At 51.7% G+C, this 15,256-nt stretch overlaps 1 protein-coding gene across 1 annotated transcript in view; it reads left to right on the forward strand.

The window, feature by feature from the left end:
• Positions 1-336: 336 nt before the first annotated feature.
• SV2A (synaptic vesicle glycoprotein 2A) overlaps positions 337-15,256 on the forward strand; it is a 40,564-nt gene continuing 25,644 nt past the window's right edge. Inside the window, exon 1 of the mRNA XM_079958025.1 lies at positions 337-1,097. Within this exon, the coding sequence (XP_079814151.1) occupies positions 509-1,097 (589 nt within the window). The 5' untranslated portion in view covers positions 337-508. The remainder of the gene's footprint in view (positions 1,098-15,256) is intronic.

The raw sequence follows: 15,256 nt of genomic DNA on the forward strand, positions 1-15,256 counted from the left end.
AGTGTTCTGGTGTTTGCTTTGTCGTCCTTGCAGGCCCATCACCACCCACGCAGAAGGAGCGACTCCCTCCACTGGCCTGTTGGCTCCCCAAAGGCAAGCTTGGACTTAGACGGATGGGGGCTTCAGCCTGGCAGAGGGCAGCCCTCGAAGTGGCTCTTACTCACCTGCTGGAAGGCCTCAAGTTAGCCTTGTAATTTGGGTGGATAACCCTCCAAGGGGAAGGAGCTATCCACCCTTTCTGGGTGCTGAACTGAGAAGACCCTGCAGATTTATTCGGAAGGAAGGAGCTGTCCAACCTTTCTGGGTGCTGAACTGAGAAGACTGTAAGCTTAGTGCATTTCTCTGCCAACAAAGGGAAGGAGCTGTCCACACTTTCTGGGTGCTGAACTGGGAAGACCCTGCAGAATTCTCTTATTCAGAAGGAGCTGTCCACCCATTCTGGGTGCTGAACTGAGAAGACCTCCCGAGCATATTCCTCTCCCTTTGACCCCCAAAGCGCCAGAAAACCATGGATGAAGGTTTCAGAGACCGGACCGCCTTCATCCGCGGGGCGAAAGACATTGCCAAGGAAGTGAAGAAGCACGCCACCAAGAAGGTAGGCAAAGGGGTGGACCGGGTGCAGGATGAGTACACAAAGCGCTCCTATGCCCGCTTCGAGGAGGACGATGACGACGAGGACTACCAGCCCCAGGATGGCTACTATCGAGGGGAGCCGGCAGTGGACGACGAGGGGGCCTCTAGTGACGCCACCGAGGGCCACGACGAGGACGACGAGATCTACGAAGGGGAGTACCAGGGCATCCCCCGGAACGACTCCCTCAAGGGTGGGGACCACTTGACGGCCAACCAGGAGGTGGTGAGCGAGTTCAGGGACTTTGACGACCTGGAAGGGGAGAAGAAGAAGGAGAAGGAAGAGCTGGCCCAGCAGTATGAGCTGATCCTCCAGGAATGTGGACACGGGAGGTTCCAGTGGACGCTGTACTTTGTGCTGGGTCTGGCCCTCATGGCTGACGGGGTGGAGATCTTCGTGGTGGGCTTTGTCCTTCCCAGCGCTGAGAAGGATATGTGCTTGTCGGACTCCAATAAAGGCATGCTGGGTAAGTCTCCCCAACCAAGGAGAAGATGGGCTGCTGATGGGGGCGGCAGCTTGATGTTGGATTTAAGGGGCTGGGATATAAGCTGGCATTTATGTGTACAGTCATACTTCGGGTTACAGATGCTTTGGGTTGTGCGATTTTGGGATATGCACCACGCCGAACCCGGAAGTACCAAAATGGGTTACTTCCGGGTTTCAGGGTTTCAGTGCTTGTGCATTCACAGAAGCGCTAAATCACGCTTTGTGCATGCACAGAAGCGCCAAATTGCAACCTTCACGTGCGCAGATGCGGCGCTGTGGGTTGCGAATGTGCTTCCCACCCGGATCACGTTCACAAGCTGAGCGTCCACTGTACGCTGCCTTTCAGACAACGCCACCTGCCCCAAGATAGCACACAAGTGCGAAATTCAAGTTTGAAAAAGCCTCACTGACAGTCTCTGTAAGCTGTTTGCATGGGTTTTAGGCAGAGGGTAAACAGGCTGACCCTAGCACAGGGATATCCAACATGATGCCCTCTAGGGGTTGTTGAACTACAGCTCCCATCCTTCCAAGACAGAGCGACCAAGAGTCAAGGATGATGGGAGTCATAGTTCAACAGCATCTGTAAGACAACCCACTGGCTATCCCTGCTTCTGGCACAAAAGCAAGGACACTTGCCGTGTTGTGTGACAGCCTCAGTAATATGGAGATGAGGTCTCAGCAGCACCCTGGACAGCTCCATGCAGGGATGCATGAGAGCAAAGCTCGGATGTTGTTTCAGCACCAGCCAAAAGGATACATAAATAGGCAACTCTATCTGAGCAGCTCTATCTGCCTCCCGCCTTCTGTGGGAGGAGCCACTTTATTTAAAGGGGCCCAAGATGTTTCAGGAGACATCAACTCCAACAGAGCAGGGGAGGGGAGGGTGAGGTTTTGCTTGGGTCTTTAGAGCAGTAACTATAGGAGAGCACCGCCATCTCCTTGGGCTGAATAGCTACCGTCCCAACAGCCTCCTCTTGAGCAAGGGCTTCTTCTGGTTCAGTGTGCCCATCTGGGGCAGGTTAGGGGAATTCCCTCTCCAACTCCACCCCCCTGCCTCATCCCCTGAAGGAGAAGTGCTAGTGGTGGTATAGCAGATAGGGTGTTGGACCAGGACCTGGGAGAGACCAGGGTTCAAGCCCCCAACTTGGCCAGGAGTGAAGCTCACTGGCTGTGATCTTCTGCTTGTCGCTGCCTCTCAACCTAACCTACCTTACAGGGTTGTTGTGAGGATTAAATGAGAAGGAAGGGAGAACCACGTACCACACCTTGAGCTCCTTGGAGAAAAAGGTGGGAGAGAAATACAATACAATAAATACAAATAATAAGTAAAGGGAGCCTGATCCCAGGAAGTGACACTGCGGAGAGGAGGACACTTAGTTGAAGCATGGCTGGCACTGAAACAACGTCCAAACTCTGGTCTTACCATTAGGCACAGTAAGTCGGCAGATGTTGGGCAGTGTGTGTGTGAGTGATGAAGCTTCTAATTAATTGTAAACACTCCTCTACATGCGATCCCCTCTCCTCCACCTCTTAACAATAAAAACCTGTAGTGAGCTAGGACTTCAGGAAGACATTGGCTTTGTATAGCCGTCCGTTTGATGTGCTAGCTTACTATGTTCAGGGCATTCTTGTTTTGGTTTTTACATGGGAATTGCTCTGAAATCATAGGCGCCCTCTACTCCACATGGAGTTCAAAACGGGTCATCCTGAATCCTGACCAGCTCGTTTTGCGGAACTGCCTTCAAGTGCCATGATGTTAAACAGTCTGGACACAGAGACACAGTCTGGAGTATGGAATTAGCTGCCGCATGGTGTATCAGTGGACACAATTTTTAAAGGAGTTCAGAAAAACTGATGGAAGGAAAAGGCTTCTGATGGCTACTAGCCGTGATGGTGAAGTTCTGCCTTCTCTATCGGGGGCAGCGGCTGCAAATCACAGACGGGGGGGAGCATGGCTGTTGCACTCAGGTCTTGCCTATGCGCTTCCCAGGAGAGGCATCTGGGTGACCACTGTGAGAACAGGGAAAGGGGGCCATTTGCCTAATCCATCAGGCCCTTCTCATGTCCTTATGGAGCCTCGATGTCCAGAGACAGTCTATCCAAACTCCTAGATTCTTAGGGGCTTTGGCCACTGTGAGAAGGTTGAATTTGATGGGCCTCCTTTGGCCTGATGGCTTAGACAAATTCCCCAGAGGAGGATGGGCCACTAGCCACAATGGCTGTTGGAGGCAGCATGCCCCTGGATACCAGTTTCTGGGAGTAACAAATGGGGAGACGGCTCTCGCACTCAGGTCCCCGCTTGCGGATTCCCCATTTGGGCATCTCGTTGGCCAGTGTGAGAAAAGGATGCTGAACTTAGATGGGCCCCTTCAGCTTGATTCAGCAGCTGTGCTCTTCTTGGGTCATTATGAAACCTCCAGGTCCAGAGGCAGTCTATCTGGATTTCTAGGTTCTTTGGTGAATTTGGCCTCTGTGAGACCAGGATGCTGGACTAGGCAGGCCCCCTTGGGCAGCTGTTCCAGCATCTGGGCTCTTCTGGTGTACCTCTGAAGTCAGTGCCTTCTCCTTGTCAAGCTCGCTTATCACACGCAGGATTGTGGGAATTTTAACATCACCGTTGACTATTTATTGCATTGGCAACCCATCCCTTAGCATGCGGGATCCAAGCATGGGAGACCACATTAAGCTGCAATAATTGTTGTTGTTGTTGTTTAGTCGTTTAGTTGTGTCCGACTCTTTGTGACCCCCTGGACCAGAGCACGCCAGGCACTTCTGTCTTCCACTGCCTTCCGCAGTTTAGTCAAACTCATGCTGGTAGCTTCGAGAACACTATCCAACCATCTCGTCCTCTGTCGTCCCCTTCTCCTTGTGCCATCCATCTTTCCCAAAATCAGGGTTTTTTCCAGGGAGCCTTCTCTTCTCCTGAGGTGGCCAAAGTCTTGGAGCCTCAGCTTCAGGATCTGTCCTTCCAGTGAGCACTCAGGGCTGATTTCCTTCAGAATGGAGAGGTTTGATCTTCTTGCAGTCCATGGGACTCTCAAGAGTTTCCTCCAGCACCAGAATTCAAAAGCATCCATTCTTTGGCGATCAGCCTTCTTTATGGTCCAGCTCTCACTTCCATACATCACTACTGGGAAAACCATAGCTTTAACTATACGGACCTTTGTTGGCAAGGTGATGTCTCTGCTACAATAATACAGTTCATTAAAACGCAAGGCAGCCACCAACCTCAAGAACCTAGTAGAAGCGCAGTATACATCACCGGCATCTTAAAAAGCGATAAACGCAACAATGCTTTGGCAAACAGGCCGGACCTCACAGCAGCCATTTCCCAATGGCCTGGACTGAAAGGCGGGCAGCCCCGTAGAATCGTGACGACGACAAAAAAAAACCAATGCAGCCTTAATCCCCAACTCGGCCATCTCATGTGGCAAAACTGGCTCGAAGCAGAGAGACATCACTGCATGCTCAGAGGCCGGGGTTGAAGCGATCCTGAGAGGCAGGGGGTGAATTGGGCCCGGCTGAGTTTTGCACTGGTGTGATCAGTCCGGATTTCTGCTCCAGGCTTGAGAGCGGAATGCGGCAAGGTTGTGACTCATCGCCTCCTCTCTCTCTCTCTCTCGATCCCCCCTCCCCATTCCTAATTTAGGAATAATGTGTCAGAATCGCAGTGGCCCCCAGCTTATCTCCCTGCCTCACAAGGCACTGCGGAGGCCCTGGTTGCTGTGGCGGAAAAGCTTAGGCAGGATTATATCCCTCTGAAAAGGAACTGTGGCGGGCGGGAGGGGGAAGCAGAGGAAACCGTGCTTTTTTGCGGGGGCGCCAAAGTGAGGAGGGCCTACGGGGGCGATGTGCATGGGGGAGAACGCTGGCATTTCGAGGCAAAACTGACACCGGCTTTTCCGCACAGACTGCACTGCGGCAAGACTGATGTCCCCTGCTGAACGCCTGCAGAGACAGGACATCGCATTCCCACAGGCCCCCAAATTGGGGCCGGGGAGGGGGTTCCCTTTGGCCTGGAGGCTATGGAGAGAGAGAGAGAGAGGGTCTGCACTGTCTCTCTGTTCATCGAATCATAGAAGTGAGTCAGAGCAACAGGGCCCATCTAGGCCAGTGTTGTCTGCTTGGTCTGGCAGCAGCTCTCCGTCGTTTCGGAGACAGACCGCTTTCCAGTGCTTACCTGGAAATGGGGCTTGAACCCAGGACCTTCTGCATGCCAAGCAGGTGTTCTACCACTGAGCTACAGCCCTTACCCTAAAAAGCAATACTCTAGTCCTCATGGTTCCGAGCAAAGGGCTGATTTAAAACAGGGACAAGAGAAGCTGCCTTATACCTAATCTGGCTATTGGCGCATCTAGTGTTGCCTACACGTGCTGGCAGCAGCTCTCTGGGTTTTCATCTCTGCCCAGAGAGATGCTGGGGATGGAAGCCGCATACAGCCTTTCCTCTAAAAAAATAAGCCAAGATCCCAGTCCTCACAGTTCTGATTAAAGGACTGATTTAAATAGGAACCTGCCAACATCTTTTTGGAAGGCTGAGCTCTGGCATGCCTCGCGGATCGGGGCCAAGTCAGCCGCAGCTCCCCTTTGCCAAAGATCCATGCAGAGAGCCTGTCCTTCAAGCCATCACTAACTTGGCCTGGCAGCAACTGGGAACCCTCTTGGGATTCTGCCTGCCTGCTCTCCATCACCTCCTCCTCCTCCTCCTCCGTCTTCCCTTCCTGAACTCGGAGCGTCCTCGACCGAAGATGACCCGCTTGCGTTCCTGCCAGGGAGCAGATGCCGGGAATAGCTGGCTCTGAAGCAGGGAGAGTTGGATGGATGGCGACTCCTCTGCCTCTGTCAGGCGATGTGGCTGAAGGGGGAGAATTGTTTAACCAGTTTGGGGGGTGCTGTGTAGGCTTGCCCTTATCACCCCATCAGCAGAGATCACAAGCAGGTTGTGTGTGCACCTGTGTCCCATGTAGTCGGGCAACTGACATGTCAGTCGCCTGGTGTCACAAGGACGGCCTGTTTTTCCTTTGCCTGCCCCGCTGGAAATCAAACCATCCCAGCAAAGCAACAGCGCCTTTGGAGATACTGGCGACCAGCTGATTGGCAGGAGACCCCGTCATCCTCTGCAGGTGATAGAATCACATAAGAGCAGCCCTGCTGGATCAGGCCAATGACCCATCTGGTCCAGCATCCTGCTCTCACAGTGGCCAACCAGATGCATGTTTTGGGAAACCCGCAAGCAAGAACTGAGCACAAGAGCTCTTATGTCAACACAGTCTGTCAACACAGTCAAGTACAGTCAATATTTCCTTCCCAGTGGTCAGCCTCAAAGTGAAGCCATGTCTTACATTTACAGTAGAGTTTACCTCTCCGCCCCCAAGAATCCTGGGAACTGTGGCTTGCTGGGAGCGCTGGGAAATGTAGCACCGCAAAGGGTGAAACTACAATTCCCAGTGTTCTTTGGGAAAAGCCGTGCGCGTTTTTGATACAGTCTTATTTACACTTTCCCCATTACAATGAAAGGCCAACTAATTACACATACAAAAATAACAAAAAGAAAAAGAGCAACAGAGAAAAGAAAGAAGGGATAGATAAGCACAGAATCTTCTCTCGCAGATATATCTTAACTTTTGAGCCATACAGAAAAGGGCGTGTGCTCCCAGCTCACACACAGGGAGCGTCCCTCTTCCCCCCCCCCAGCCTCTCACCCCAAGAGATTTCCCTGTGCACTTTAAATGCGCGTTGAGTGTGCTTTGAATATATGGCATGGATCTGCCCCCAAACTTATTTGTAGCGCTGTGGCTGCATCAGGTGGATTTCTGGGCGGAGAAGGGACAATGTTTTGCCAAGCCAAGAGTTCATCAGGAGGGGATTTCTCCCAGCAGTTGATTAAGGGCGAGGAGAAAACGCACGTCTTCTTCTCTTTCTATTTTCCTCTCTGCCACCCACCCTTAGCCCCTAAATTGCTTTTTAGCAAGCCCTGAGCAACCTGCCATTCCTAATCAGCATGGTTTGGAGCAGGAGGGAGGGAGGGAGAGAGAGAAAGAAAGAGAAAAGCAAGCTATGACTCATGCAAATGATGAGACTAGAGGGATGCTCCGAAAAGGCAGAGATTTGTCCTTTCATGGTGGGGTGGCACTGGGGGAGGGAGGGCTGGATGACCGAGGAGCTCCAGTGAAGAAGGATGTTGAGTGATTCGGGGCAGACGAAAGAAAGGACTTCTTCATGCAGCGCAGAGTTAAACACTGGCTGCTAATCTAGATGGCTTCAAAAGAGGATTGGACAAACTCATGGAGGAGAAGAGGGCTACTGATGGCCACTAGCCAGAATAGCTATGCTCTACCTCCAACCATCAGGGATGTGGGTGGTGCTGTGGGTTAAACCACAGAGCCTAGGACTTGCCGATCAGAAGGTTGGCGGTTCGAATCCCCATGATGGGGTGAGCTCCCGTTGCTCGGTCCCTGCTCCTGCCAACCTAGCAGTTCGAAAGCACATCAAAGTGCAAGTAGATAAATAGGTACCGCTCCAGCGGGAAGGTAAACGGCGTTTCCGTGCACTGCTCTGGTTCACCAGAAGCGGCTTAGTCATGCTGGCCACATGACCCGGAAGCGGTACGCCGGCTCCCTCGGCCTATAGAGCGAGATGAGCGCCACAACCTCAGAGTCGGCCACGACTGGATCTAATGGTCAGGGGTCCCTTTACCTTTACCTCCAACCATCAGAGGCAACGATGCTTCTGAACAGCAGTTGCTGAACACCAAAGGGATCTTGTACTCAAGGAATCTTTGCTCAGGTCCTGCTTGGTTTCCCTTTGGATAGATAGATAATTTATTACGGGCAAAGACCAGCTCACATAACATAACACAATAAAAACAGTGTTCATAAAGATAAAATATACAGTCGGAGTAGATTGCAGCAATAGCTCATGAGTTAAAATTGAGATATATACATACACCCGTACAACTGAGATTTGGGCTACCATAAAAAATTGACCCTGAGGCGCCCCAAATGGCAAGTTCAGCATTTCCCTAGTAAGCTATTTTATTCTAGAGGATGATCTGGGCCTATAAATCTAGGCACAGAATCTGGCTACCAGCCAGGTCGTCTTGTGATCTTTGCCTAAGAGGAGAGAATGAAGTTTAGACTTGTCTGAAGAGTTTGGATTTGGATTTGATATCCCGCTTTATCACTACCCTAAGGAGTCTCAAAGTGGCTAATATTCTCCTTTCCCTTCCTCCCCCACAGCAAACACTCTGTGAGGTGAGTGCAGCGGCGTAGCGTGGGTTGTCAGCACCCGGGGCAAGGCAAGTAATTTGCGCCCCCTAACCTGGGGCAAGGCAAGTAATTTGCGCCCCTAACCTGCCGCCGCTGCCAGCTTCTTCTTGCTGCTGCCTGGGCTGGTCGGGTGTGGTTCTCTCCCACGATCAGCGCTGCGCTGGGCGGCCGCTGCACTGTCCCTCCCCCAGATAGTCCCTCCCTCCCTCGCTCTCTCTCCGCTCCGCACCGCACCGCACCGCAACGCACGCCTGGCACCCTCCCCCTCCACAGTGGGTGGCGACCCGGCAGCTCGGATCGGATTCGCACAGCCAGCACTGCAGTGAGAGAGAGTGAGTGAGCCAGGTAGGGGCAGAGAGCTGCGAGTGCGAGCGCCCCCCCCAAATGTTGCGCCCGGTGCGGCTGGCCCCCCCTGCACCCCCCATGCTACGCCACTGGGTGAGTGAGGCTGAGAGACTTCAAAGAAGTGTGACTGGCCCAAGGTCACCCAGCAGCTGCATGTGGAGGAGCGGGGACGTGAACCTGGTTCACCAGATTACGAGTCTACTGCTCTGAACCACTACACCACACTGAAAGATCAGCGAGCCTCTTCAGCAAAGGATCAATGGTGTCTCTACAGATCTCAACATAAAAAGGACATCTAAAAATATGTATGTTCGAGGCTTCCTATTTCCCCTAATGGGCAGGCGCAAAGTCTCTGTGCGTAGGGGACTCTTCTATAGGAGCCTTCCAGAACTGGTGAGGGCAAGGCTGAGCTTCTAGCAAGAGTGAAAACCCTTCTTGCGTTTCTTCCCTTTGGAACATTTGGTTGGCCACTGGCCAACAGAGGGAAAAAAAGAAAGGAGTTTATGCCACACTCCCCAACATGTCAGTGAGCATGAGTTGGCTTCCAGATGTTTGCAGTTAGGATCGTGACTGGGCCATGGACCTCTGTGGTCATCCCTGAGCCATGCTGCTGCTCAGCCTCAGCCTGAAATTTCAGAATGACAACGCCAGTCTACTTCAAAGGGCCATCTTAAGGATTTATCCAAACCACCGGCAGTTCTCTTAGCACCAAGCCCCTTCCAGATCTGCAATTTGGGGATGAAGATGGTGCAGGGTGGGTTTTAATAGATAGGAGGTAAAGGTAAAGGTAAAGGTACCCCTGCCCATACGGGCCAGTCTTGACAGACTCTGGGGTTGTGCGCCCATCTCACTTAAGAGGCCAGGGGCCAGCGCTGTCCGGAGACACTTCCGGGTCACGTGGCCAGCGTGACATCGCTGCTCTGGCGAGCCAGAGCCGCACACGGAAACGCCGTTTACCTTCCCGCTGGTAAGCGGTCCCTATTTATCTACTTGCACCCGGAGGTGCTTTCGAACTGCTAGGTTGGCAGGCGCTGGGACCGAGCAGCGGGAGCGCACCCCGCCGCAGGGATTCGAACCGCCGACCTTTCGATCGGCAAGTCCCAGGCGCTGAGGCTTTAACCCACAGCGCCACCTGCGTCCCTTAATAGATAGGAGAGGATATATTAATTGCAATTTATCCTTCCAGGCGCCCACGTGTGTGGGTTGAACATGCACTGAGCAGAGTTTAAAGTCCCATCCTTAGCAGAAAAATGGAAAGCAAATATGAACAGGCTGCAAAGTCTTCTTTTAATTAAGTCCCGCTGCGAAGCAAGCTGGCTCTCGGTATTCTTACCCTGCTTAACAAAGAATCAGACAACAAACTGAGAAGTTTCAAGTATGATGTACTTACTCATAGCCATGCATTGGTTCTCAGCTGCTTCTTCAGTAAAAACTATGCAGGTAAAATACTGATATTGAAATAAAAGTCGGAGGGAGGTCCTTGGCTGACTGAGGAGAAGGAGAGAGCGAAAGGGAACTGAAATACTTCTTTGATTCTTCCTGCTCAAGAGATGAGGGGAAATGACATCACACAGAGCCCTTTCTACCAATCACGTTTCTATGGTCTGGGTCTCTGCCTACCAGCAATACAGGTCTGTGGCCATTAGCCCCTAAACTTACTAACTAGCAAGAATAGTATGTGTGGGATTTGACTGCAATCTCCCAGGGATGGCACCATCAGCAACAACACATTTTACAGGGTTGTTGTAAAAATCATGAAAACGTCCTTGAAGCCTAAGAAACGTATAACACAGGGCAGGATTTAAGGGGGTTTAAAATTGCAATGACAGCTGCTCAGGTCTTGATAGACAAGCTTTACAAGCAGCAGGTTCAACCCCCAAAGACATCTCTTTAAAAAAAAAAAAATATTTATTAAGGTTTTAAAGGTTACAAAAAGAAAAAGAAAACACACCAAGTTAAACACAAACTTGTAAAAAACCCCCAGAAAAATAGAAAAATAGAAACAATTAGAAAAAAAACCAGAAAAAACCTCACAACAAACCTTCCCATAACTTATCTTTCATTTGCTTGTTTCCTTGACCTCCTCACACCTTCCTTTTTTGTATTCTAGTTCGGTTAGCTATTTCAACAAATCCTTTCCATCCTTCCCAATTTTTATCCTATAATTTATCTTAATATAATATAACTTTACCTTTCCTCCTTTCATCCATTAACAGTCTATTTTTACTTAGTCCTTTATAATATTTCTGCTAAAGCCATAACCCCGAAAGACATCTCTAGGTAGAGCTGGGAGAGACCTCCCTGCCTGAAACCCGGAAACCTGCTGCCAGTCAGTGTGGACAATACTGAGCTTAAGGTAAAGGGACCCCTGACCTTTAGGTCCAGTCGTGGCCGACTCTGGGGTTGCGGCGCTCATCTCGCTTTACTGGCCAAGGGAGCCGGCGTACAGCTTCTGGGTCATGTGGCCAGCATGACTAAGCCGCTTCTGGCGAACCAGAGCAGCGCATGGAAACGCCATTTACCTTCCCGCCGGAGTGGTACCTATTTATCTACTTGCACTTGACATGCTTTCAAACTGCTAGGTTGGCAGGAGCAGGGACTGAACAACGGGAGCTCACCCCGTTGCGGGGATTCGAACCGCCGACCTTCTGATCGGCAAGTCCTAGGCTCTGTGGTTTAACCCACAGCGCCAACTGTGTCCCTAATACTGAGCTAGATGCACCCTAATGGTCTGCCTCAGTGAAATGCAGCTTCCCACAGCCCTGTGCGCTGCCAAACTTCAGCAAATTGTTTAGAGCGAGCCCTTTTTCCAAGAGAAAAAGGGAGAAGTAAGTCCATGCTTCCACTGGCCTCGTGTTTTTGAAAGGTGTTTCTGAAGGTGGGAAACGGTCTCTCTCTCTCTCTCTCTCTCTCTCTCTCTCTCTCTCTCTCTGTGTGTGTGTGTGTGTGTGTGTGTTTGTGCGCCAGATGAAGGCACTTCTCATTCTGCTGATGTCATTATTTCCCAACACACCCCCCAACCCTATTTCACCCTGCTGGGATTGGGCGGCTGAAAAACTGCTGTCTTATTCCTCCCGTTTGTCACTTCCCATCGCTCAGCTGCATTCCAGCCCTGTGACTGCAGTTCAGATTTATGGAGAAGGCAGGATAAAAATAGACCTCACTCTCTGCTGCGTACACTCTGCCTCCCGGCTCTCCCTCCCGCTTCTCCCTGTAAAAATCCTCTCCGTCGCAGCAGAAGTCCCTTGGCATCTGGGGGTTTCATCTCGGTGGCCCCAGCTACCCAGGCCATAGCGCCTGCCCTGCGTTCAGCCATGGCTTATGGCATTTGTGTGTGTGTGTGTGTGTGAGAGAGAGAGAGAGAGAGAGAGAGAGACCTTTTCAACTTAACTCCGAAAACAATTATGGGACATGGGTGGCGCTGTGGGTTAAACCACAGAGACTAGAACTTGCTGATCAGAAGGTCGGTGGTTCGAATCCCCGCGACGGGGTGAGCTCCCGTTGCTCGGTCCCTGCTCCTGCCAACCTAGCAGTTCAAAAGCATGTCAAGTGCAAGTAGATAAATAGGTACCGCTCCAGCGGGAAGGTAAACGGCATTTCCGTGCACTGCTCTGGTTCGCCAGAAGTGGCTTAGTCCTGCTGGCCACATGACCCAGAAGCTGTATGCTTGCTCCCTCGGCCAGTAAAGTGAGATGAGCGCCACAACCCCTGAGTTGGTCACGACTGTACCTAATGGTCAGGGGTCCCTTTACCTTTATAGGGTGCCTACATTCTGCATGGACTGGTTGCATGGCAACATGCACAAAAGGCTTTAGATACCTATTATCTCCATAAATTACCATATAGCATATATTCAACACACAAAAAAAACAGCGACCATTTGTTGTTGACAAAGGACAGCTGGACATACAAAGGGCCCCATTACCTTCAGTAGCTGAGGGTCTCATGAAACCCCAATCCGGCCCTGTCTATGATATGCTATGAGATCCATGGTCATCTCCCTTGCAGGTGAGAAATGAGGGTGCCGGTGACGCCTGCCATATTTTGAGCACCGGAAATCCCACAGCCTCTGCGAGAGGCGCCTAGTTTTTGGAAGTGACTCTGGGGCACAAAGTGGTCTGGTGGGGGAGGCGGGAGGGCATTGAATGTCGCAGTGCAGTCCTGAACATGCATACAGTGCCTGATGCAAAAAGGGGACGCTGGTAATCCCTTTTTGACACACACACATCTATATGAATGAATATATGAGTGAACTGGTGCAGGTAAAAGGGTTTGCAAGGAGGAATCTCATCTCTGCAGGGAAAGAAGCCAAATGAAACGAAATCCGCTGCATCTGTCAGGGCTGCGTAGTTGGCCTGATATCTGGTGGCTTAATCCGGGGATTAGCTGGACGCAGTGGCAAGCGGCTTAGTGGAGCCACTTGGCCGCCGCAGGGTGCCCAGTTCTCAGCACGGCTGGAGGGATTATCTGCCCCCCGCCCACAGGAGGGCGAGAGGCAGCGATGGCCTTTCCCATCCCACTCCTCCTCTCTTTAGGCCGCCCCCTCCCCACCCCTGTGTGCCCAGAGCAAAGCACGCTTACGCACGGAGGCCGAGTCCCACTGCAGTGAAAACCGCCCAGGCCCTGTTGCCATCGTTTGACTCCAGCTGCCGCACGACACCCACGTGCTGAGTCACCAGAGCCCCCTGCTGAGCCTGGCATATTCTCCATGGCCCTTCTGCATCACCCCCAGTGAAGGGAAGGAACTGAGGGTCTTTCATTTGCCAGGTGCTCCCTGAGGATGATGCACTGTGGCCAGAAAGCCCTTGCAGTTTGGGCAGTGGTGGGAGAAGATAAGGAGAGCCTGCTGGATGAGGCCAAAGGGTCTAGAAAGACGGGAAGCTGCCCAGTACTGAGTCAGACCAAGGGTATTGTGCAGAATTGATACTTTTGAATTATGATGCTGGAGGAGACTCTTGAGAGTCCCATGGACTGCAAGAAGACCAAACCTCTCCATTCTGAAGGAAATCAGCCCTGAGTGCTCACTGGAAGGACAGATCCTGAAGCTGAGGCTCCAAGACTTTGGCCACCTGATGAGAAGAGAAGACTCCCTGGGAAAGACCCTGATGTTGGGAAAGATGGAGGGCACAAGGAGAAGGGGACGACGGAGGATGAGATGGTGGGACAGTGTTCTCGAAGCTACCAGCATGAGTTTGACCAAACTGCGGGAGGTAGTGGAAGACAGGAGTGCCTGGTGTGCTCTGGTCCACGGGGTCACGAAGAGTCGGACACGACTAAACAACTAAATAACAACATTCTCATTTGCTCCCCTCTCCCCGCCTTCTCTATGCAAATCCGGATTTGTGATGCGGCGCTGCAAATCCGCCAATGGGCACTGCGCTCTGACTTCATGCAAGTCCTCCAATGCTGGCTGTGTGACGACAGCCTTGCATTTTTCTGTATATAGGAGAGCAGAGTTCCCAAACTCCAGCTCTCTCTGAGAACTCATGAAACTGCATGGGGAAGTCAGGACTTCAGCCTGGCTGTATCTGGGGGGAGGGGGCGGGGATCCTCACATCTAAATTTTATTTTTTACATTTATATCCTACCTGTTTTTCATCCATGGAGCTAAAGGTGCCATTCACAGTTCTCCTCCTCCTCATTTTGTCCCAACAACCCCTTGAGGTAGGTTAGGCTCAGTGGAAGCAGCGGCGTAGCGTGGGGGGTGCAGGGGGGGCCGGCCGCACCGGGAGCAACATCTGGGGGTTAGGGTTAGGGGGCGGAAATCCACGGATTAGGGGGCGCAAATTATTATTAAAAACAGCCCTGTAATATATTCAAAAGAAAAAAGCCAGCAACATGCTAAAAGCAGATTGAATGTAATGGTTGTAAGTTGCCTTCAGTTTTAGTTATATTGCCTGGCCAACCATGCTTTGGCTGACAGCTCACACTCCGTGACCGGTCAGTCACTTGCAGAATCCGTCAGTGGGCGTTTCTTGAACCTCTTCCAGCATAAGAGCTGTTTGACGCCTAGTCTCCTCCTACTTTCCCTGCGCGGAACTCGTCTGCGCAAGTACGGGGAAGGCAGGGGCGTGTCAGCGCTCTCTCCACTAGTCTTTGGTGAAGGGTCTTGGAGAGCTGTCTCCAATTCCTCCATCTCCCTCTCTTCTCTACTGGTGTTACGCTGAATTCCTTCCCCCCTGCTGGTCCCCTCTCCGGCATCGCTCTGGAGCCCTGCCTCCGCCTCTTGCTCTGATGTCAGTTCCCTGACATTGAAGCATGCATCTCCATGTCCAAGTTGGCTTGTCTAAGCAAAAGTGTTTTTAGCAGGATCCGAAAAAAGTACAGCCGTACCTCTCAGCTCCCGAATGCCTTGGGAGTCGAACGTTCTGGCTCCTGAATGATCGAAAACCAGAAGTGATTGCTCTGGTTTTGAACGTTCTTTTGGAAGCTGAACGTCTGGTGGCTCCTGCAGCCAATTAGAAGCTGTGCTTTGGTTTCCAAATGTTTTGGAAGTCGAACGGACTTCTGGAATGGATTCCGTTCGA

This window comes from Podarcis cretensis, assembly GCF_951804945.1.
Source record: "Podarcis cretensis genome assembly, chromosome: 16".
Classification (NCBI taxonomy): domain Eukaryota; kingdom Metazoa; phylum Chordata; class Lepidosauria; order Squamata; family Lacertidae; genus Podarcis; species Podarcis cretensis.